We start from the raw sequence: 26,060 nt of genomic DNA on the forward strand, positions 1-26,060 counted from the left end.
CTCTCTGTCTCTCTGTCTCTCTATCTGTCTCTCTCTGTCTCTCTCTCTCTTAAATCAGTAAAAACATATTCTTGGGTAAGGATTTAAAAAAAAATGATAGAGATAAAATACAAAATACATATGATTAAAAATATACACAAACCAGGAAAGAACAATATCTTTTATGCCTTCTGTGTGCCCTTTTCTATTTCATCCCACTCCCTCTCTTCTCCAAACTATACTAAAACTTTGTTTATAATCCTAACGTTCTTTATAGCATTACAATATATATTTGTCTCCTGAAATAAGACACTATTTAATTTTGTCTGTTGTTTTTAAACTTCCTCTAAATGCTATCATATTATAGGAACTCCTCTACAACTTATTTTTAAATTTATGTGTCTAATATAGACATTCATCTATACTGTTGAATGCAGCAGAAATTCATTCACTTTCTTAGTTGCATAAATGTGTTTTCTATATGTATTTTGATTCTCCTGCTGATGGACATTTGGGTTGTTTCTAATTTCCTGGATTATGAACAGTAATACTATAAACATTTTTATAAAAATCTCCTGGTGCACAAGTGTCAGGACTTTCATTAGGATATATACCTAGGAGTCGAATTATTAGTCAATAGGTGACATACTTTCAACTATACTAGATAACACTAAATTGTTTCCTACGGTGGTTGGACCAAATTATACTTTCACAGCAGTGAGATAAGCTCACTTTCATTCTTTGATGTGTGCTTTTTCTATTTTCTAATAAGCTTTCTTTTACTCTTCTGAGTTTTATATTTTTTTCTGCTACATTTCTTTAATTTCCAAGATATGCATATAACTTTCCAGTGTTTGCTGAAGCTTCTGCATATTGTCCCTTGCTGTTCATATTTAAAAATGAGTCACAGAAAGCTGATCAGGAGCTCTGTGCTCAGGAACAGGACTTGCCACCTGGTGGGCTTCACTGGTCGGCCAGGAACCGGTGCTTAGGCCAGGAACCCATCATCAGTGTCACTGTGGGGAGTCTTCTCTCCAGAGAGGATTCCCAGAGCTCCTCCTTTCTGGGGAAAAGTCTGGTGGCTGCGACTTCCTCAGAACCAGGTGGGATCAGGAGGACCTGACCCACAGTATGTAGGCTTTCATCTCCTCCCTGCCTTCAGTGCAGCACCGCTCCCTTGCTTCTTCCACTGGGCTGGGACCCAGGTTTAAAGCCTCCCTCATTGAGGATTTCCACCACTTCTCAAGCAGACTTTTAAGTCCCTTGGTTGTCACCCTCATACCACATCCCCATCTTCTGCAGTATCTGGCTCCTCAAACTTCGGTATCTTTCTAGAGTTTTGAAAAACAGACAGGCTGTCACTGGAATTCTGCTCTGTAGACACTCGATGTTTAGATTTTTAAGCTTTGCTAATTCCTCCATCTCTTCTTCCAAAAATCAACTGCAATTGTCGCCTTGCCTATTCTTAGTCTTTGTGGGTTTATGTCTTCTTTACTTTAATTTGATCCATTTTCCCTTATTTTAGAAGAATTTGAGGAGGAAACAAATGTGTGTTAAATCCACCTGTTTTACTGGAAGTTCTACCTTTAATATTTTAAGCAAGGCAAAAAATGAAATGAAAATGACATTCATCTGTAATTATATGTTTGATATAAATAAATGATATTTTAAGACCTAGAGTCAAAGAAGCACAAACAGACTCTTGAACCTCAGAGGGAAGGCAGGGGAGGATGAGTGGGAAGAGATCAACCAATGAGAACTTGTATGCATATATACATAACCCGTGGACACAGACAATGGGATGGTGAAGGCCTGGGGCCCAGGCTGGGGGTAGGGGGTGGGGAGAGGAAAGGATGGGTACAGGCAGGAAGAGGTTGGGGGGGGGGGGGTAGGGGAGCTTTGTAATACTTTCAACAATAAAGATTTTTTTAAAAATGATACTTTATAAGGTAAATCCACATACATAAAACTGTCCTCTAAAATTCAAGAGTTGCCGAGACCGGTTTGGCACAATGGATAGAGCGTCGGCTTGGGGACTGAAGGGTCCCGGGTTCGATTCTGGTCAAGGGCATGTACCTTGGTTGCGGGCATATCCCCAGTGGGGGGTGTGCAAGAGGCAGCTGGTCGATGACTCTCTCTCTCTCATCGATGTTTCTAGCTCTCTATCTCTCTCCCTTCCTCTCTGTACAAAATCAATAAAATATATTTAAAAAATAAATAAATAAAAATAAATAAAATTCAAGAGTTGATTTGGGTAACCAAAGGGAAAAAAAATTTGTAAAATATGTTCCTTAATGATATATACTTTATTTTATAATACTAATAAGCATTGTTAGAACACAATTCTATTATCCCTTCTCACAAAAAAAACTGTGAAATAAAAAGAATATGAATTAATTGTATGTCTTAGCTATATGTTTGAAATATTACTTTCATATTAAATAGAAATGCCTTTACCATTAGTTAGCCTGAAAATATTTATTAATCAGTCATTATGAACAATTCCAGCAAAAATTGAACATGTATGTATCTTAAAAGGAAAAACATTTTAAGCCAATAAAATTAATTTTCACAACAGAAAATCTAACTCAAGCTGAAAAATTAAGTTAAGCAGAGTAACTAAAAGAGATTATTTTCCATTAGCCAATTTTTCATTAAGAATAAAGAAAATAATGCAACTCCAGCTGGAGAATCTAGGCTCTAACCTTTGTTAGTATTTATTTATAATGTTGTAACTTATATTTGAGAAATATTGAAATTAATTTGAGCTCATTTACCCCCAATGTGTAAGGTATTCTTCAAAGACCACAGGTGCAATTCAGTCAAGCAGAAAGACATCTGATAGCAGAAGGAATCTCTGTCCTGTTTAAAAAATAATTAAAAGGATGTGTCAATTAATTATCTCTGATTGCCAATAAAACCAAGATCTCTAGAAATAATAGGATCATTTCTCACTACTGATATTTGAGATATGGTTCATTAGAATAAACACATTACATATCCTTGGTTAGCCATCCAGGAATAAACCCTAGAAAAAAGAAAAAATACTCTTATTTTCCTAGATTTACTATTGTCATCACATTGTGGTAAGAAGACTCTCTATTTGAGTTTGCAGTGACGTGTGGTTTTGAAGAGTCTAGATGTATTTAAAATTATTTCCTGTTTAAGCATTTTAAAAAACATTTTTTAAGGAAAGAAAGCATCTGTTGGGTAGTTATTAAGTACAAACATACTTTGTGGTATATTTTTAATGTACAAAGCAAATATGTACTCTCTTTCACATACAAATTGGCTAATTAAAATAAAAAATTGCAAGGTAAATGGTATATAGTTACTATTATAAGAAACACATTTATTTAGAATTAAACTATGTGAAATCATGTTAGTATTCAGATTAGTTTGTTATTCTACTCCAACTCCATTAAACAACAAATATACATCCTGTATTTCCTCCCAGTTTTACTAGCAGGAATTAGTGATGGGTATTACTGCTAACATTTTTTTAAAATATATATTTTATTGATTTTTTACAGAGAGGAAGGGAGAGGGATAGAGAGCTAGAAACATTGTTGAGAGAGAAACTTTGATCAGCTGCCTCCTACACACCTCCTACTGGGGATGTATCCGCAACCAAGGTACATGCCCTTGACCGGAATCGAACCCGGGACCTTTCAGTTCGCAGGCCAATGCTCTATCCACTGAGCCAAACCAGGTAGGGCTGCTAAATATTTTTAAATTAAGTAGAACCTAGTCAATTTTAACTGATTGGAAGAAGATCAATCTGAATCAGTAAAAAATCAACATTTTATAAATATTTAAAAAAGAAGTATGTAACTTTCAAATATTTGCTTGGAGATACATCTAATAATATATAGTACATTATAAATAGATTATGTATATATTATATGTATACTGTACTACATATTAGAAATAAATATATAGTAAACTACCAGCATTTTTTTTTATTTCATAAATGAAATGTTCTTTCCAATAAACATCTGAATAACAAAAGAAGCTTAAAAATATTTTAAGACATCTTTTAGATGGGAAAATAAAATATCAGCTTCTTTAACATTAGGAGTGACTAAAAATATTTTCCATGCTATTCATGTGGGTGATAATACAAAAAACTTTAGACACAGTACAAAATTCTTAGGCCTTCCTTCATCTTTAGATTTGACTTTAATGCCTTTATAATCATCAAGAAACATGCAGTTCAACTAATAAGAAACTGTGCTAATTATTAAAACGGCAGAGTGAGCAATGTAGCAGCATAAAAAGGCCTGAGCCTGCCTGATACAGCATGCCTCTAAGAAATCTACAGAGAAGTTGTAAAATGTTAGCAGAACCTCAAAGAAATATAGGATTCCACCAATTAAATGATGACAAGCATTCTTCTATACATTTGATATTTAATCCTCATAGCTACTCATTTAATCCTCATTGCTACTCTTTGAAGAATTGCCATTATCCTATATAATAAAAACATAATAAGCTAAGTGTCTGACCCATCAGTTGACCATTTGGTCGACCACTCAACCAGCCTCTATGATGTGCACTGACCACCAAGGGGCAGATGCTCCGACCAGGTTAGCTTGCTGCTGGGGTCTGGCCAATTGGGTCTTGGTGAGAGGGCTGGGCATGACCTGGAGCCCTCCCACCAGCTGGCCAATCTCCAGCGGTCCCTCCTCAGCCGGCTGGCTCCCATTGGCCCTGATCAGGACTGCACAAGACAGCCCTGATCACTGGCCAGGCCGAGGGACCCCACCCATGCATGAATTTGTGCACCAGGCCTCTAGTCACTTGTATAAGGCGGAAAACGAAGCACAGATAGGTCACACAGCCAGTAAGTAGTGGAGACAGTCTAAAGATGCATGATGAAAAGTGATAGACTAAGTTGAAAAGGGTAGAAACGAAATAGGCTATAATAATAATAATAATAATAATAGTAAATTCTGGATTGATCTGAATTCACTCTTTTCCTTATACAGAAGTGCCATAAAAAGTTAAGATGAAACAAAGAATCTTTCAATCCCTAGATCTGCCTGACTTTAACCAAAAGCTAGCTGCCTCTGCACACAGGTAACAGAGCCAGTGGACTGTATTACTATGAAAGAAGACAGTTCCTTCTCAGAAGGGAACAGGAGAAAAGAGATATTATGCAAATTACGAGTTTTTCAATTCAATTGAGTATTATTACCTTTCAGAGTTGTCACCTTAGAAGTGACTCTAGTGAGGCTGCTGTTACACAAAACATTATCAAAGCTGTGTTCTTTGGAAATTCTTTCATTAGTTTTATGGGGATCATTTCATAATGACTACAATATAGTCATACTTTGTTTTTAAACAAACATAATTCCTGTTTTTTGAATATGTAAACTGCACCCTTTTCATTGGGATGGATAGGTCTGGAATGTTTATTTAAATAATCAATTAATTAATTAAATATATTTTTTCCTTTTTTTAAAGCTTAGACTATGGATTTTAATTGCCTGGTTTCTTATTCTAACTTCTTGGCTTACTAGCTAACTCGGATAAATTACTTAACTTCTCTGTTTCTAGGTTCTCCCTACCCAGGACTGTATTGAGGGTACCATTATTCAGTTACCTTATTGTTGCCATTGTTGATGCTACACAGTATGTTTAGCATGTGCACATTCATATGGAAAAACCAAAAAAATATTAAATATAATCTCTCACTTTATATAGTTATTTCATAAAATGAAATGAATGAATGAATATAAAGTATAATCGAGATTTTATGAAGGAAAAGCATCTGAATGTGCAGAAGTTTCTATATAAAAGGAAGTATTTGAATTAGGACATGTAAAGGGGTTAATATTTTAATGGATAGGGAAAAAAGGAAGTGATGAAACAGGTGCATACTTCCTCTGATATTGAGCATCAAAGTCACAAGTTCTAGACTATACTTGAAAATAAAAACTTGTGCTACTACTCAAATGTCTATAATTAGAATTTATGGCAATTTTGGCAAAGACAAGATTGGAGTTTAGTTAGTAGCTACATAAAAATATTTTTATCACACAAATTAAATATAGATAAAATTTTATAACTGAAACCAAAAGGGTAATACCTTTACTTACTCTTCAACAGAAGACTGCATTTGAAATGTTATTTTTCAGTTTAATTCAATAATAAATAATCTGTCTAAACTTTCCATGATGACAGAACTGAAGAATGGAATAAAATTTCCTTTGTAATCCACACTGGCTATTTCTAAGAGGCAGGAATGCTTTTAACTAAAATACCAGTAAGTCCAATATTCATATATTTACTAAGTTTTAAATTCCTAAACTACTCAGAAATCATGTTGTTTGGGTAGAACTAAGCAAAATGAGATCTATGGAGAGCTTCTTATGTCATGTGCAAAGCCCTTAACCCTTTGCATTTGGATATAATGAAAAATTCTGAGAATGGTACAGTGTGGAGTCTATAATCTGGACATATCTTCCAGGTTAGCACCTAAAAGTTCATGTCTGGTTCCAATGAGGGTGGGAAGACAGAAAAATGTATACTGGTAAGCTAGTTTTCAAAATGTTCTGATGTACAAACAACACTGCTCTAGTTCCCACTAAAAAATAAAGGACAAAAAGACGAGAAAGACGTTCTACTTTATAAAGAACCCCTATGTGGCCCCACAGGGAACGTTTGTATAACGGAGAAGGAACTGTAGGGGTGGTGCCTGCAGAAAGCAAGCAGGACTGTAGCCCTGCGGACTAGTGGACTCATTGAGGTGATGGCATCCAGACAAACTGGGACCACACCCAGCTAGAGTAGACATGGTGGCCGAGGAGTCATCCATACACCAGGCGACAATCATTATTATTTGATCATGCAGGCCCAGTGAGCAGTAGGTACGACAAGTGAGACAATGGCAATGTCCAATAATGATCAGGCTTATGTATGAACATGTGACAACACCTGTGGACTCCACATAAGGTGTGTAATTAAGGAGAAGGCTTTGCAGGGACCATGCATTGTCAGAGGGCAAAAAACAATCATGTATGGATTAGTCATCCTTCTTTTTCCATGAATGTCAAATATCTGCTAGTAAGACCATATAAAATTAAAGAGAACTGATGGAGTACATAAAACAAATTTGCAAAAATCTGTAATAATAACTAGATGGACATGGTGGGAGGGAACCAAATCAATATCCTGTTTAGTCCTCAAGATGTCTTACTGTCTCCATAGTGTGACGTTTTTTGGAAAGATGAGGACCTTTAAACATCTTGCATTTTACTCAAGAATGCCAGTGGTTGAAAAGAATTTCCTCGTCTGAAAATTCTGCCTGAAGGAAGTTATCAAGACTGAACTCGTATTATTCAAATATTGTATTAGTGCATAAATAGTTGTTTTGGAAGGGGGAAGAATTTCAGAGAATGCTGGATTCTGCATTTTGGGAGAGGGGTATGAGAAAGGGAGCGCAAAAGGAAGTAAGTCGAGAAATGTTGCCCTACTCAGTGCTCTTGTGCATTTCTCTGGGGATAAAACCCAATGTACTTGACTTGGAACTAGAACAAAAGTAGCTAACTCGGATATATTGGATGGAAATGAATGAAAGAATGAATTAATTAAAAATACAGCAAGCTGTCTTAATATTGAATAGGGAAAAGAATGATCCAAATGAAAAGAATAGCAGATGGAAGAACCTAAACAAATAAAAATATAAGCCCATAATTTTTCATTTATTTAAAAATCTTTGTAACATTTGCAACTTTCTGTTACTTTAATTTTATAAGGTAGTTGATTACCGTCTCAGATGTCTCAGAAGGTCATTCTGAATCCAAACTTCAGTCTCAAAAAGAGAATAAGAAGCAGGATTTAAACTGAGCATGAACTAAATTTAGATTTTGTTCTTTTGTGTGTGGGAGCAGTTGAGGGGGAAATCTATGATAGCCCAAATTTTCAGGACAGAGAGGATCCTAGAAAGCCCATTACAATAAATTATTATTTATTCGACTTAAGAATAATTGTTACCATATAAACTAAATTTTAAGAGAGTAACATGCAAAATAGAAAAAGCTGTACTTAGATGCTATGCCTTATACTTTTGATAATCTTTTAAAAAATAAAAACTATGTTTCAGAAATCAAGATTACCTTGTCACTCAATAAGTCTACAAAATACTTGCTTTTCTTGGTTTCTGAAGTCAGCTATTTTGATTGCTTTGGGAAGAATTGAAAGCTTGAGGGCAAATAAGACCCTAATGTAAAACATGATGGGGAGTAAGAATTAACAAAGAGAAGACACCAGAGCAGTTTAACAAGGATAAATGACATTATGGCACCAACATGACATTAAAGATGAAGGTGTATTAACAAAATGCCTCAAACAGCCTAAGGGACTATCTTGGGCATGAATTTAGAACATATACTTGCTATTTATTATCAAAAGATATTCTGAGGAACATCTATTCATCGATTCAAAATGTACAAAAACAAAGACAACTAACGAGCAGGAATTTAACAGAAACCCCTGGCTAGTTAGTCTAGTGCTCATTAGATAATTTTCAAATTACATTAAACATAGTATATTCCCCATAATAGTTTATCTATTGCTATCAACATAAAATTATATTAATACTGTAAAGCATATTCATGAATGTAGTTAATCTATGTTATATTATTAAAACTAAAAAATTGACATATCCAACATTAAACAAAATAATTATACAATTCATGGAAAGGACAAAGGAGTCTCAAAATAAAGAGACTTCGAACTTGGTCCTGGCTGGGTGAGCATCATCCCATACACCAAAGGCTGCAGGTTTCATGCCAGTCAGGACACATACCTAGGTTGTGGGTTCCATCTCTGGCTGGGGTGTGTATGAGAGGCCACTGATCAATGTCTCTGTCCCACATCGATGTTTCTCTCTTTCCTCCCCTTTCTTTCTCTCTAAAATCAATTAAAAACCAATATTCAGAAGAGTGTTAAAATAAATGAATAAAAGAAAGAAAAAGGGAAGGAGGGAGGAAATTGATTGAGAGAGAGAGAGAGAGAGAGATTGATTGACTTCAAGTCTGGATTGAACCAATTATAACAGAAGACTGAACTATTAGGAACACTGGGTCATTTGGACTTGAGAGTTCTATATCTAAATATTAATTAAATATCACACATACTTTGAGCATTTTAGGTATATGACATTTTACCATGAGTCATAGATACAAAGATTTATAAAGCAGAGTCTCTACTATCAAATACCTGTAATCTAGTACAGCAGATAATATAATCACAAAAAACAATAATATGGAGTTTGTGTAAGTGCTAATTTAGCAACATAAACAAAGGGCTATGGGTGCTCCATAGATGTTCTAGTTTGATTATAGAGAAATGTTCTTAGAAAGTAGAGCGCATTTTGATAGAGGGAAAGATAAAAAGGAGAGAACAATTTACAAAAGCATAAATTAGAAAGATGCAAGGATTATTTGAGAAAAAAATAAGCAATTGGTTTGATGCACAAACAGAAGAGATAAATGAGGGCCACACTAAGGAAGCCTCTGAATGCCAAACTTAGGAATAAAGATTCAATAGCCATTAGGTAGCTAACTGAGGAATAATGAAAAGCGTCAGGTCTGATAAAGAATTTTAGGAAGGGTAATCGACAGATGAGAATTATTGTTTGAGGATTAACTGTGTGGGTGGGAATATTAAGGAGGGAGGAATAGTTGATACCAGTGACCAGTTAGGCATGGAATAAGTAACAGATAACAACAATATTCCTTAACAAAGACTTGAATTGGGATGGTGGCAGATGGGATGTAAATAAAGAAACAGATTTAAGTGATCTTGTGAAGAAAGAATCAACGGCAGATGAGGACTGATGAGTAGTGGAAGTGAGGGCAAAGGAAGAATCTGGAGTAACCACCAAGGGCTGCGGCTCTGATTACTGCACAGATAGTGACCCTGGCTGTGAACATGGCCCCACGGGGTAACATGCCTCCATCATCATGTGCCAGGTAAAAGGGTTCCAGGGCATTCTGTTCACAATGACTGCCTCATTTCTTCAACGCACACACCTCAATTTTCCTAGCACCTGACCTGGCTGCTAGTCTCCTTTATACTTTAGCCTTCCCTCCCAGCTTGTAATTCTGTCTCTTTCTCTTCCTTAGACTACGCTTCAACTTCTTCGCCGCTTCAACTTCTTCGCCATCCCAAAGGATCCACAGATACCATTTTCCTTGGCTACGCCTCATTCCCAGGAACCTCGTACTCACAGCTGTTCCACCCGGTGTATCCCAGTTTCAAGGACCGCACTTGACTTTAAACATACTCAGAAATAGGTTAATCTAGAAGAGGAACAAGATTTGCTAATGTCAGTAAGTTGAATATTAGAAACAGTGGGAATTAAAGGTATAAATGTAGATATGGGTAGAAAATGTTAAGCTGGTAGCTCGAAATACAGGCAAGAGGCCTAGATCATATAAAAACTATTGTGGGATTTTTTAAATAGAAAGAAAAGTTAAAACCACTAAATAAGGTCCGAGAAGAACATTTAAGTCAAGGGTAGATATTTTTGTAATTCTCCAACAAGGAGAAAATGAAAAAGCCAAATGGAAGAGAAAATAATGTATGTGTACTTAAGTTAGAAGGATCAAACTTGTTTCCAAATTTTAATGCAGAGATGACCTCGATATGGTTTAATGAGAAGTTATGTTTTATGGGGGACACAGACATTAAGTCTTCTAAAGCAGGTGTGGTTCTATTGCTCTGAATGCTGGGCTCCGAGCCAAAAATTTCTTAATTCTAATCCTACTGTGACAAATTTACTCCAAATCATTTAACCTTTGCCTCAATTTCCCCACTTGCAAAAGGGATAATAATATTGACCTACATTTGTTAGAATGCTGTATTAATTAATATTGTATAATGCTTTGAAGATGAAAAGTGCTGAACATTATTAGTGTGTGTTGCACAACTAATTGCCTCTAATGCTGAAAAGTTTATCCTTTAATTTTATTCAAACAGCAGTTATCAAATAAGTGTCCTAGCTTCCTTAGTGACATTTATCTTCAAATATGATTTTTAATTATTATTTTAAATATATAGGGCAGGGCAAAAGTAAGTTTACAGTTGTGAGTATGCAAAACAGTTTATTCTTATATTATCATTTATTAATTATTATATTACTTTCCATCCAAATAACTGCATTAGATCTTTTCTATATTTTATCATAAGTATTGTATCACAGCATATCAAATTCTAGATCAGTTCAGAAGCCTGGAACACCTTACCTAAACGTTAAGTGTAAATATTCGGGACATATTTAGTAATGCTCATCCACTGTGAGTTTTCAATAAATGCTAAAAGATAATACCTTAATTTATAAAATTTTAGATTTAACAAATAGCACTCAGCAATTAAACAATAGAAGCAAAATGCAAAAGCACAAAACAGTATGTTAAAAACCCTCTATCATGTCCTCGTTCTTTAAAAAAAGGTATAGAACCTAAAAGCGCGCGCGACACACACAAAAAGAATTTTTTAAAACCAGTAGACACTCTGGCCTTTTGTTTGTTTTGGGTTTTTAAATTGTGATAGTAATGCATATGCTTTTTGTTTAAAAAATGCAAAAAAAAAATATGGAAAGTACTGAATGTTAAAAGGAACATGTTCTCCTCCCTAACCTCCCACTCTGAAGGGAGTCACTGCCTGCGCAGCACGGCCTGTGGCCTTCCATAGTTTGATGAACTGAGAGTATGTCCACACCCATACTGACTTGGTTTGTATTTTGTAAAGACAGGATTTTACTATACATACAATTTGCTTTTTTATTTTTTTATTGAACTCCATAGCATCGATATTCTCCCTCTTAGTATATACAGATTTATCTCATTGTTCTTAAATAACTGCAATGGATAGTGATCATAATTTAATTAACCACCCCCTTAATGGGAAACACTGTTCCTACTTTTTGCCTTACAAATACTACTATGAAAATATATGTGCACACCTTATGTTTTGATAAGTACTGTCAAATTGGCCTCCAAGATTGTACCAATTTACAGGTCCACCAATCAAATGGCTGCCCGATGCCTTATGATCCCAGTAAGATGGAGTTTTATCCAAGTTTTAAATCTTTGCCAATCCGGTAGGTAAAATAATGGATCCTTTTAGGTTCCATTTTCCATTCATTAAAAAGATCAAACATATTTTCATGATTTTTTTTTAACAATTGTGCACTATAAATGACATTTTTCTAGCTTTTACTCATCTTTTTATTGAGTTCTTTATTGCTTTCTTTGTATATGAATATTAATCCTGTTATATACACTGGGCATATTTAGTCCTTTGTAATTTTTTCAACTTTATAGGGAGGAAAATAAGGTAATGTAGAATTCACTCTTAAAATTGGAAATAAGGTAACAGGAAGCTCTTTGAACTCAATTCAGTGAGTGCGATGCGGAGTGCCACGGCCAGAGGATGGTTCTTCAGAGCTGCTGAAAATTGGTCCGACCATGCTATTTCTAGATGAAGCAAAGGCAGTAGATTCCTATGTCACAACAAAACCTGTGCATCATTCTAATTTAAAGGAAGTTGGAAGAAATTCTGTCTCTAGAAAAAAATAGCAGAAGTCCCTTCACTTTCCCAAAATAAATTGTGGCAAAAATCTTGATAGATCTCCTGTTATACTTCAATTTGGAAAATATTTCTCTAGAGCACTGTACAACTGTTTGATTCACTTAGTTAAATAGATCTTGTCAATTTAACATTTTCCCTACTGTAAGCAGTTTTGACATTTAGACAATGTATCAATGGCTTCTTCACTGTGGCCTGTTTCCTCCTCTTCTTTCTACTCATTACATGCAACAAATTAAATTTCACTAATATTTAAAGATCAGTATTGACCTTTGCATGGCCGTTTTCTTGGTTCCTGTTAATACAAACATCTTGTTTGCTGATGCTCATTTTAAATATTTTGCTGCACACAATTTCCAATATTCCTAAGAGACTTATATCTAGTTGATGTGCATTTTACCCATGACCTTGAAAAATAATCACAATGGCTTATAGAAGGCATTTTAGAAAGAAAGTAAAATCTGCTTGCATAACTAATAATATGAACAACAATAAAATAATCTTTGCTTACCACCACCTCCAACACATGTTCCCACCTTTCTGATCTTAAAAATATAAATTTAATTGTTTTTACATGACATATCTCAATCACAACAATAAAAAGAGTAGGAAAATAAAAATGTTGGCAATATGATCATGATATCAATTCTAGGTTTTAATTCCATAATTTTATGCTACACTTGAATAGACAGAAAGAAATGTGATTTTTTAAAAAATAAACAAACTGAATTTCAGGAATAATTCCTAAAGAGCTGAGTAACAGACAAGAGAATACTGAAATGCTCTTATCTAAACTAATGCTATCTGCCAAAATAATTTGTCAATTTAGAGTTACTGTTTTAAAAAGTATATAAATCAAAGACTGTTGCACAGTGAGCGAGAATAAGGAAGATAGAGATCCTTTCTCTTCAAACAGGAAAGACAGTGAAAAATTCTGAGGTAGCCCGCAGCTATACCACCTCAACCTTGTCAGATTTCACTTGTCAACTCTCCGATGACAGATTGCCACCCCGCTCTAAAAAACTAACCCTAGTAGCTGTTGAAAGAAATGGCTTCTTATAAAGAGGGGAATATCTCAGGCAACTTGATAGTTGTATACTTAAAAATCCTTTTCCCCCCAAATGAAACCTGGAAAACTTTTTTCTTTCGCTTTTTATCAAAACTCAGGGGCTAAAGACCTCTCCCACTCTGGGGAAGTAAAAAGAGGGTAACATTTTTTAAAACCTATTAAATTAACTTCATTATTTCATTTAATCCTCACAGTAACCTTCTGAAATTATACACTAAATTGTATGTATATGTGGGTGTACACATAGCGTGTGTGTGTGTGTGTGTGTGTGTGTGTGTGTGTGTGTTTGTAAGTATTTTTTCCAGGCAGGGAATAATTTCTCCAAGTTCATTTGCTTCCCTGGCCCACATCCCCAAATGAAATCGGAGAGATTCTAACTCTCTTAATTTACAGATATGAAGACTGAGGTCCAGGGAAGGACGTTCCGTCAGCTTGTCAGTGGGACAGTGGGACCAGAATTCCTGTCCACAGATGAGCTGTGCAGTGCCCTTTCCACTCTGCCGCGCTCTGCCTAAGCTTCTGCTTCAGCCCCCGAGATGAGCATCCATGTAGGCTTGTGTAATTAATCCATGGTGAAAGACAGAGACGGAGCTTATATGCTCCCTAACTTCATTTTGCTTAGCAAGCTCTTGGAAGAAGTTACTTGAATGACTAAGAATTATTTTTAATTAATACATCAACATTTTGTAAATAAAATGATGTACTTAAAACATCTTTAGTATTTCTTAAATACTAAAGACTCTTCACAGTATTTGTCTAGCAAACGTCATAGATAATATAGAAATAGCTGCAACAGAAATTATGTTTCATGGCTATTAAATAAATTAATACCTTCCTTTTAAATTACTACATTTGATCAGAAAAGCTTTATTTCTACTTTGACTACCCTTATTTCATAGGGGCTCTCATTAAGTTCTCAGCCCCTCAGTCCCTGTGACAAATTCTTAATAAAATGCAAATCCTAAATACTTAGTTTGAGAATTCTGCAGTGAATCCTTTTATATTGTGATTGATTTTCCTTCATACTCTTTCTTCCCAGATTGTTTTTCCCCCACCTTTATTAATGGTTTGTCACAGTGTTATCACTTACTTTTATTATTTTGTTTCAGTGGCTGAATGAAGAACCAAAGTAGGTAACTCGGGAAAATAGAGCCTTTTCTTATTGAAATGAAGGCTTGTGAATAACCACTAAGGTCCCCAGAGAAGGGATCAATTTCACTTTAATATATTTAACACAGGCATATATCATCACAGCTTAAAATGTTAGCAATTCCCCAATGCAGTAGGAAATTATTACCTGATATTTAAATATCAGTAGACTAAAACAAGATCCTAGATTATGTTTTCCCCTAAAGCCCATACAAATGGATTAATAAAAAAAAAAAAAAATGTTTCCTATGCTTTCAAAACTGCACTAAGCTATGCAGTAAATAGGATAATGTATTTGAAAATATGTGGCAAATGATAATAGTTCAATAAATGTCAGTTTCCTTTTCCCGAATAGTCAATAACCGTAAAAGAGGCCTATTTCAATAATACAAAAGGAAAACTATTCTATTTTAGCATTTCACCGGATATCATTTCATCTTCTATTTTTAGTGTGGTTAAACCTACATTTGCTAGCATCTACAATACAAAGTACCAGCCACTAGACCAGGTATTCAGCGGTATGAAAGAAAAAAAGACAAGTAATTGCACTTGAAGGGGTCATAACTTAGTGCAGGAACCAGTGGTAGGAGAAGAACAAGAAATACAATTACATCATCCTATGGAAAATAAATTAGAATCATGTCCAAGGCAGTACAGGGAAGAGAGTTTATTAATTCTAGAATCTGACACAATTTCAGTCCCCAAAGCAGAAGTTATACAGAGTCATATTTCAGGTAACCATGGGGATATATTCTAAGAAATGCACTGTGAGGCGATTTCATCACTGAGTGCAGGCTGTATGGAACAGCTGATTGCTCCTAGGCTACAAACTTGTACACAGTGTCACTGTACTGAATACTGTAGATACTTGTAACACAATGACATTTGTGTGTCTACACACAGAAAAGGTATTGTAATATGATATCAAAGATAAAATATGGCACGCCTGTATAGGGCACTTACCATGAATGGAGCTTGCAGAACTGGAAGGTGCTCTGGGTGAGTCAGTGAGTGGTAAGTGACGGTTAGGTCTAGTACATTACTGTACACTACTGAGATTATATACACCTGTACACTGAGGCTACACTAAGCTTAATAAACAGGCCCGGCCGGCGTGGCTCAGTGGTTGAGCATCAGCCTATGGGCCAGTAGATCACAGTTCAATTCTTGGTCAGGGCATATGCCCAGGTTTTGGGCTGAGTCCCCAGAGTGGGGTGTATAGGAGGCAGCCGATCAACAATTCTTTCTCATCATTGATGTTTTTCTCTCTATCTTTCTCTCTCCCTCTACCTTCCTCTCTGAAATCAATAAAAAATAATAAACAGTATTTTTTAAAATATATTTTATTGATTTTTTACAGAGAGGAAGGGAGAGAGATAGAGAGCTAGAAACGTCAATGAGAGAGAAACATCGACCAGCTGCCTCTGGCACACACCCTACCGGGGATGTGCCCGCAACCAAGGTACATGCCCTTCACCGGAATCGAACCTGGGACCTTTCAGTCCGGGGACTGCCGCTCTACCACTGAGCCAAACCGGTTTCGGCAATAAACAGTATTTTTATCTCTTCAAAAAATTAACCTTAGTTTACTAGAACTTTTTTACTTTATAAATTTTTTAAATGTTTAGACTTTTGTAATAACACTTTAAAATATGTTTTAGAGCTGTATGAAAAATTTTTCTTTATATACTTATTTATAAACTTGCTTTTTTTTTATTGTTTTACTTTTCATTAAGAACAGACACACGCCTATGCTTACACAGGGTCAGGATAATCGCATAACTATCTTGCACCTCCACATCTTGCGCTGACGCAGGGAGCTGTCACCTCTGATAACAGTGCCTCTTCTGGAACGCCTCCTGAGGGACCTGCCTGAGAGGGTGTCACTGGCCACGGTGGTTGGTTGGTTTCTTTTTTTCATCAAATATTTGCTTTTAAGCAGAGAAAGTCCCATAAACATTTTTTTCTATTAATGAAAACCTCCTGGTGTTGGGGTCCACATTTTCAAACTTTTTAGGAGCTTCTGAGGTCTCCAAAGGCTGCTGCTAAACCCTGCACTGTGCATTTCCTGGGAGGGTTTCCTCTTCTCCTGCTCCTTTTCAGCTCTGTGCTCCTGTTTCAGTTCCAAACACTCCGCATTATTCAGTTCCTCAGGAATCACGGGTAGGGGTACCGGGATAGAATAAAAATATGACTTTTATTTTTCTCCTCTCTCTTTTCTTTGCCTCCTTTTTGCTAACAGAATGTGTAAATAATTGATTAATTATTTGTATGTTTAACCTTGCCTGATTCTGACTAAGAATTTGTCGCAGTTCTCAGATGACCAGGCAAGAACACAGAGACTCCTCACCCAGCCCTGAACTTACACGCCTTGCCACCAGGAATGCGGAAGCTGACCCGTTGGGTTTGAGAAGCGCTGGGATGACGCACACCCAGTCACCGATGGTCCGGCTTCGGAAGGCTGACCCTCCTGCATACGTTCATCAAGACCCAACACCCCCACGGGGGCTCCATTTCCAGGGCCACAAATTGCCAGAACCCCCTTTGTACTCCTTACCCACATTCCTTTCCCAATTCCCCTAGATAAACTCACTCCTAACAAGCTTACGGGGGAAAGGGGATGTTACGGTTTTTACCCACCCCCTTCCTTAGGTTTCCTGCATCTGACATTATCAAAACACACACTCACCATCAGTCCCGGCCTCTGCTGCGTGGCAGGTGGTGACAGGCAGCACGAGGCCCGGGCTCGGTTGATCTACAGTTACATCACCTCTAGGAGCTCTTCAGTGTCACTCTCATCCACACCCGAGATCAAGTTGTTTGCCATCTCAATCACTGCCTGTTGGTTTTCACAACCTTCTCACCCTTGGCAAATCCTTTGAAGCCGTGGACAAACCTCTTGAGTATCTTCTTTCAGATGCCGTTCATACGCTTCTTGGTGACATCACCCCAAGCCCAAACAACGTGCTCCATGCTGTAATCCAGGGGTCTTCAAACTGCGGCCCGCAGAGGAGTCTGATCCGGCCCGCCAGGTTTTTTGGGCAGTGAGCGCAGCCGAGGTGTTACAGTAGGAATTAGTAGTTCATATAGTCCGGCCCTCCAGCTCTCTGAGGGACCGTGATCTGGCCCCCACTTTAAAAAGTTTGAGTGTAATCCTTCCAGAGCTGTGTTTTCTCAGTGTCTTCCTCAGTTGCAGCCACAGCCTGAGCAAATGTCTTCCCCGGGCACGAAGCCTTAAAACCTGTTATAACTCCTTGATCTGTCCAGGAGAATAAAAAAAAAAATAAAAAAAAATGGTGTCTTGAAGGAGGAACACCACTTTGCTATTGGGATAAAGAATAGAAAATAAGAAGAGGATGTATGGGAACATTATCAACAAGAAGCAAAACCTTGAAAGGTATGATATTCTTCAAATAGTACTTCTGCATTTTGCTGGGATAGCAATTCAGGAGGACATTTTGGAAGAGGAGCTGGGTCATCCATGACTTCTCACGGCTCCTGCAGTGCACTGGGAGCAGGCGCATCTTCAGTATGCTTCTAGGCCCGGGCTCTCACTTTGCCAGATCACCAAGGGTTTCCGTTTACAGCCTGCAGCACTGCCCCCACGCATGACTGCTATCCTGCCCTTAAAACCTGGAAACCCGACGTCGAATTGGCCTCCTTTTTGGATAAAGTCCTCTCAGGCATCTGTTTCAAGAACAGGGAGGTTTCATCCATCTTGAATATTTGCAAGTAGTTTTTCTCCACAATCAAGCTTATCTGGAGTTTCCAACAATTCTTCAGCTGCCTTCATATCAACACTCAAACACAGACTCGCCACTCGCTTTCACACTGTGTAATGAATAGCGATTCTTGAATAATTTAAACCGCCCAGAGCCAGCAGTAAATTCAACATGTAGTCGAGTCCAGCCTTTCCTTCCAACATCGCCATCATTTCCCCCCTTTGGCTTGTCGTGGTGCTGAGGGATATGCTTCCAGGCCTGGTCTTTTGGCCAGGTGATTACAACTTTCTCCAACTTTTGTACTCAGGCCCTGCTCAAATTTTTGTCTGTCTCACTGCCCCCAATGAAGCACATCCTTTAACAGCTTCCGTCATTTTGTTCTTGTTCTTCGAGATCACAGCTGTGGTGGAATGGAATGTGCCTGGCTGGAGAGCAATGACCATCCCTCATTTCCCACCTTTGTTGTCCTTAGTCACTTTTAATTTCATTTCCAGGGCAATCACTAGACATAGCATCTCACTGGCAACACTAGTAGTGGATTTTGTGTGCTTAAGAGCCATGATGAATGGAACAATACAAGATTAAATGAAGCACAAGAGAAAATGATGCAATCAAGGAACAAGGTAAGCACGAGAGGCTGTGAGAGGCTGTAAGAACTGTTTCACAGCAAACTTTTTTGATAGTAGAAAGAGTGCACTCTAAAATAAAGATAAAAAGCATAGTGTAGTAAATACAAAAACCAGTAACATAGTTTGTTATCATTAGCAAGCATTATGTACTGTACAGAATTGTCTGTGCTGTGCTTTTATATGTCTGGCAAAGCAGTAGGTATGTTTACACCAACAGCACCACAAATGTGCGAGTAACTCGTTGTGTCACGATGTCATGATAGCTAAGACATCAGTAAACAATATAAAATTTTCAGTTCCATTATAATCTTATGAAAATACAATAGCTAAGATCTGAAAACAATCTAAGTGCCCATCAGTAGATGAGTGGATAAAAAAGATGTGGTAAATTTACACATGAAAAACTATGCAGCTATTAAAAAGAAGGATCTCTTGCCCTTTGAGACAGCGTGGAGGGACCTGGAGAGTATTAGTGAAATAAGCCAGTCCGAGAAAAACAAGTATCACAAGATCTCATTTATATATGGAATTTACGGAACAATATCGACTGATAAACAAAAGAGATACAGAGACATTGAAACATGCAACAAACTAATGTATTTCAGAGGGAAGGGGGTTGAGGGAGGAGGGAAGAGATTAAACAAAACTTAAATGCATGTATGCATAGCCCAGGGATAAAAAAACTAGTTCAGGGAAGGCCTCAGAGGGAGCAGGAGCAGGGTGGAAGGGGCCAATGGGGGAAGGAAATAGGACATGTATAATATCAGTACTTTCAATACTAAAGATTTAAAACATATTCTGTGCAAATGGAAGTGCAAAGTAATGGTCATGAGGATGCTCCTTGAACTCAGAGTCAGTAATTGGTGTTGCTGCCAACTTCTCAGGCTGCAGCTGTGTGTCTAACGTACAGTTCAAGACTTGTCACAGATGGCACCAGCCAATGAAAAGGTGTCTGGGCAGTCAAAGCAGGGTTTACTATTTTTTCAGTAGTTAGTAGTCAGTGATTTTCTAATAAAGAATATTCTTTGATAATCATACTTTAACTACAATATAGCTCAATACATAAGAGTACATGGTGAATTTGGTGTGAACAATAGTTACTATGAATCCTCTTTTCATGGGCATTCCAACGTACACATATGTAAAGTACCTAATTTATGAAACTGATGTTTGGACATGACTTAGTTATTTCAAACATAATTATTCAATATTACTCAAAAGTACTTTCCACTAAAACTACTCAATAAAAGGTTTAATACTGTTACAGAGCAACAGTAGATTCCTGAAAACTGCATTTGTTTTGGTTGTTGTTAACCCTCCTATATCTAAAACACGGATTATGCCGTAAGAAAATATATACAATTTACTTGAGAAATTGCATTTACTTGTTTCTAAGCTCAGCAAATTTGGGAAATCTCCAGGGTCTTAGTGTTTCTCATTTTATGTTAGACCAAAATGAGGGGAAAGTTCTCTTCTCAGCTAAGTAGGGAGCACCTACTGTATGCTGAGTGCTTTATACACAAATTACCACTCAGACTTCACAATAACCACATGAGGTAATAGTTCCCTATTTTAGAAAGCATAAAAGTGATGGAAACTATACTTTTAACACAAATTTGCCTACTTCTAAAACCCATCCTTTTGTCACTACATGCTGCTTCTATCGTAGGGTATTTAAAACAATTTTTTGAAAAGTTCTCACTGCTCCACCCCATATTCCATAGCCCTCCACGAGGCTCGGAGACTTCCTTCCAGAAGCCCATCACCGCCACACCGAAGGGAAAGAGCGCAGCCAGCCACTGTGCTGTGAAGACACTCGGCCTGTGGAGAGGACCACATCTGGGGAGGGAACTGGCCTCTTGCCGACAGCCAGCACCCCCTTGCTAACCATGTGCATGAGCCTCCTGGGACTCAGATCCACCTGTTTTCTGACAACTGCAGCCTCATAAGAGATCCTGTGCCAGAACTGCCCATCTAGGCCACTCACAAATATCTGATATATAGAAACCCTGAGGATAAAAATGTTTATTTTTTTTTGAGTTCTGATATTCGTTTATTAAATTTATGAATGTCATTGTGAATGTAAGTGTCCTTTCTAATCTTATCACCAACTCTTTTCCCTTTTCCAACAATATAGAGTACACTTTAGCTACACAGAAATATTCACTGTCTTACTGCAGAGGCAGAGAGAGGGGAAGAGAAAGGAAATGAAAGGAAAGAAGGGCAAAGAAAAAAACAACAACCCACCCTTTCATGTTTTTCCTATTAATGTCACCACCCTCATGTCCTCTTCTCCCTTCTTAGCTCTGCTTCTTCTTAAATATATCCTGACCCTTCTACTTCTTCCCATCCCCACTTTCACCTCTAGTCTACTCCGCCATCTTATCTGGCCTGGACCACTTCCATAACCTTCTAACTGCTCTCCATTCCCAACTTTTGAGCCTCTATTACCCATTCCCCATAAAATATAAAAATATCTTTTTAAATGTTAATATATCATGCACAACATATAATAATATAGTATTTAAAAAAAACATAAGATATTTTTAAATGTACAAATCAGATTTTATTTGTCTAAAACTCTTCAAAAAGTTCCTCCTTGCATGTCTTAAAGTCCTTATATGGGCATGCACATGCTTGGCTGAGCTGGCCCCTCCCTCTTCTACATAATCTCCTTTCACTTACCCCACAGAAAGACAACTTGGGATAAAATTGCAAAGAGCCTTAAATAATACGCAACAAGTCTGAACTTTATCCCACATGTCGATAGTTTTCAAACTTTTTTTTTCCTGGCAGAACATTTTCCTTTAAAAAAAAACCAAAAAACAACATTGCAAATAACTCCAATAGATAAAGTTTGTAAAAGTAGAGCAGTAAGGTCCAGGGGCCTAGTCCAACCACTAACATAAACAATATCCTGTGGCCAAATGGTTATGTGGCAGGAGGCAGGGGCATTCTTTAGTTCTCAGGTTTTAGCTGTATTGCATTGCCAGGATTGACCTGCTTTGGCTCAACTTCTCTCTCACAATTTGTCCTTTAACTCTTAGAATATTTTTTTTAATTTTATCTCCCAGATTATCATTCAGTCTGTAGGTAAGATCTATTACCTTGCTTTGTTCTGTGTGTGTGTGTGTGTGTGTTTATTATTTTAACAATCACATTTTTTATTTCACAGTGGTGTGTTCTTGTTCCAGTATCTTCTGAAAACTCTCTAAACTTATTGATTAGAACAGCAGTCGCCAACCTTTTGGACCTCATGGATCACTAGTGGACCGAAGACCACCGGTTGGTGACCGTTGGATTTAATAGGGGTGTCGAACTCAATCAGAGAAGGGGCCAAAATCTAAAATCCAGCCTAAATCGCGGGCTGAATGGTTTACTGAACAGTCATAAACTGTCATTGTGATGGAAACACAGCGGAGTGCAGTGATGACAGCGCGGTGCGGGCCACATTGCAAGGCCTGGCGGGACGGATTTGGCCCGCGGGCCTTGTGTTTGACACATGTGGATTAGAACATTCTTCATATGCTTTTCTGTCCTTTGAGTTAAATATTTCATCCAAATCAGTTGTCTGTTCCTTTTGGCTCTTCTTTTTCCTGCGATGGGTTTTCTTATGTGTCTGGTGACCCTTGACGGTCCATTAACATTTTACAATGATATAAACTGATTAGCTTATATAGCTGGCTCAGGTCTTCTCTACAGCCAGAGGCCTTTGTTTTCCCCATTTGGTCTCTTGAGTACAGGGGGGTATGTAAATTGCCTGGCCACATTAGGATGTACAGAAGAGCACACAGAGGCACATGCAGGAGGCTCCAACTGGAAAAAAAAAAAATACTCCAGTGTATTTTCCTCCTGCCTTTCCTTTCCATTTTTCTTCCCATCCATGTCTGTAACATAGATGAGTCCTCCCAAGTTACTTCATTTTCTACTCTTTTCTCACGTCCCTATAGCCACACTGGAATTCTTTCCAGGATAGGTAGTTCACCTTATGTTACGACTTCTGATTTTCAGAAATGGGCAAATGCCACTACTGTCTTCTGTTGCTAATGTATGTCTGTGCACATGTACTAGTATGTGCCTGTGTGTGAGAGAATGTGCATGTGTGTGTGTGTGCATGATTTGAGGAGAAGGAAGAATTGGGCAAGGAGAAATACTAGCCTTCCTGCTTAAGAAACAGACCTTTAGATAATTATTCCTTCTAACAAAGGTTTCCTCTCATGTACAGGTATTTTTCTCTTCCGTGCCATTTTGAGTTGTCATTTTCCACACTTCTGCTTTCTGTCTCTCAGGAATTCCTCACAATTTCTAATGGCATCATTTCTTTTTGTCTAATAGTGTTGAGAATTTATATTTTAACTAGAGGCCATGCGCACGAAAATCGTGCACGGGTAGGGTCCCTAAAGCTGGCTGGCAATCAGGGCAGATCAGGGCCTTCCAGCTGCCAGCCGGGGCCTCCTTTCCCCAGCTGCTGACTGCTGGCCAGGCCTTCCTTTGTTTTGTGCCACACCCTGGTGGTCAGCGCATATCACAGCAAGCGATTGAACTCCTGAGAGACACTTTGCATATTAGACTTTTATATATATATATATATATATATATATATATATATATATATATATATATATTCTGCTCCCATTTGAAAGAATTTGGAAAAGAAAGGGAAGTAGTAGCATATTTTAAAAGGTATTTAGAAGGGGAAAAGGTCCTAGAATATTGGTAAATTAAGAGGAAAGATATAGTGGAGTAATAAAGGCTAAAGATATTTTTAAAAAATTCAAACCTCATGTCATGACCTGCCTCTCCAAACTCCTTATTTTACAACTTGCTCCTTAGCTCACCATAGTCCAGAAACATGGGCTTGCTTTCTGTTCCTCAAAACATCAATCTTATTACTACTTTAGAGCCTTTGTGCTGTTCTTTTATGTAGAAATCTGATGCTTCTCATGCTTCAGATTTCTGTGCAAATATCATTTCTTCCTAAGTCTTCAACCAGCATTAATGCTACATAAAGCTGCTCTGTAATATTCCCTCACTGTATCACAAATATTCAACAAATATTTGATAAAGAAAAGCTTTGGGAAAAGAAGACATAGCCATTAAGCTGTGGCAGGCTATCTTTTTAGTTGGCAAGTACTAGGGTAAAATCTTAAGACTCCTCATGCTTCTTAATGTAAAGTTGGGAGGGGGAAAAAATAGAGAGACATTAAAGCTTGATGACATTTTTTTTTTTTTAGAATGAAGAGAGGTCTGTTGAGTGAGCCAGGGAGAATAGTGGGAGACCTAATGTCAGCCAGAAAAGGGCAAGAAAGTAAACTAGAAATGGACACCTCCTCTTTACCTTGTCCGTCTCACCAACTTATAAATACTGTTCTTTGGGGGGTTCTCTGCCTGATTTATATTAATGTCCTCCTTCTCCATTGCTATCGTTTGATTTGGTCCAGGCTTCCTACTCCTTCCCTGGGCCATTTCAATAATCTATCTAACGAGCCTGGCTTTGCCCCTACCCAACCCAATGATAATAAATCTTTTCAAACAACAAATATCACCATACCATTCCTCCATTTACAAGACACTGAAGTTCAACTAAAGGCAGTATCATTTAAATTTTTAAAAGCTGTGAACTATATCATACAAATTAAAGGATAATACATTTCAGTACTATTTAAGGAGTAATAAAATGAATGTACTGTACCCACTATCCAGTTTTAAAAAAAAGACCACCTCAAAACCTTAAAATCATGTGACCCCTCTGTATTTGCATCCCTTCCATTCCCTCTCCAGAGATAATGAGCACCTTAAATGTCAGGTTATTCCACCCTTTCCCATTTTCAAAATAGATTATTACTTATGTACTCATCCCTAAAGAATATATTGCTGATAAATGGATAAATAAATTTGGTATACCCATACAATGAAATATGATTCAGCCTTAGAAAAAATGAAATAAATCCTCTTTAAAATCTTCCTACGGTGCCCTATTGCCAAGAACACAGAGATTTAGCATGACAATCAAGACCTTCATAATAATTTACTTTCCTAGTCCTACTTCTAATACGAACCCTAGAACTGTCACTAGATGACATATAACTTGTTACATCTATGGGCTTACGCTTTCCTACCTTTGACTCTGCTCTTCCCTCTACGTGGAATGTATTTCCCACCATTCAGTACCTTCTTTAAGCCACCTCCTCCATGAAGCATTCCTGTCCCCTAGTCAGACGAAATAGTTTCTTCATCGCATTTTCCATACAGTGTGCACTTTCTACTGTGATTACGCTTCTACTCTAACTGGCTGATGGCTTTTTAATCACTTTCATCCTCTGGTTTTAGTGACACTGCCCTCTCCCCACTTTCCTCCTACCTCTCTCTCTCTCTCTCTCCAGCGGCTACTTCTTAGTATTTTCCTTCTTTCGTATGGTTCTTTATCATCTGTCCATCTCTTAAAAGTTGGATCCCTCAGGGTCTTATTCCTAATCCTCCTCTCTTCTCTTTATATCCTCCTTCAAAACATTTCACCTACTCCAACTACTACCTACATGCTGACGACTCTTAGTCACTAATCTGCAGTTATCTCCCAAGTATCTGCTTTATATATCTAACTTTCACTGGCCATCTCCACACAGTACTTCACATTAAGTTCACAGTTTCTAAAACTGGATTCATATTCTTTACTTTCAGACCCCTTTCATGTTTCCAATCACATCGAATAAAAGTCTCGTTCACCTAGTTACGTAAGTCAGAAACTTGAGCGTCACCATCAATACTAATTCTTCCACAAATCTCTACATCTTGTCAGTCACCAACTGTTACTGTTAGTACTTAAATATTTCATAAATTCATTGACTTTTCTCCATCTCTATTGCTATCAAAATACTTTATGACTCAACCAATCACTCAGAAAGTCCTCAC

At 37.4% G+C, this 26,060-nt stretch overlaps 1 protein-coding gene across 5 annotated transcripts in view; it reads right to left on the reverse strand.

Moving 5' to 3' along the window:
• The window catches only part of LOC118717424 (WD repeat containing planar cell polarity effector), a 217,435-nt gene that overhangs the window by 156,938 nt on the left and 34,437 nt on the right, over window positions 1-26,060 (reverse strand). For all 5 annotated transcript variants that reach the window (XM_045580802.1, XM_045580801.1, XM_036435487.2 and 2 more), the window contains exon 2: window positions 2,757-2,841. In XM_045580802.1, coding sequence (XP_045436758.1) covers window positions 2,757-2,817 — 61 coding nt within the window. In that variant the 5' untranslated portion in view covers window positions 2,818-2,841. The remainder of the gene's footprint in view (window positions 1-2,756; window positions 2,842-26,060) is intronic.

This window comes from Pipistrellus kuhlii, unplaced genomic scaffold, assembly GCF_014108245.1.
Source record: "Pipistrellus kuhlii isolate mPipKuh1 unplaced genomic scaffold, mPipKuh1.p scaffold_m20_p_13, whole genome shotgun sequence".
NCBI classification, from domain to species: domain Eukaryota; kingdom Metazoa; phylum Chordata; class Mammalia; order Chiroptera; family Vespertilionidae; genus Pipistrellus; species Pipistrellus kuhlii.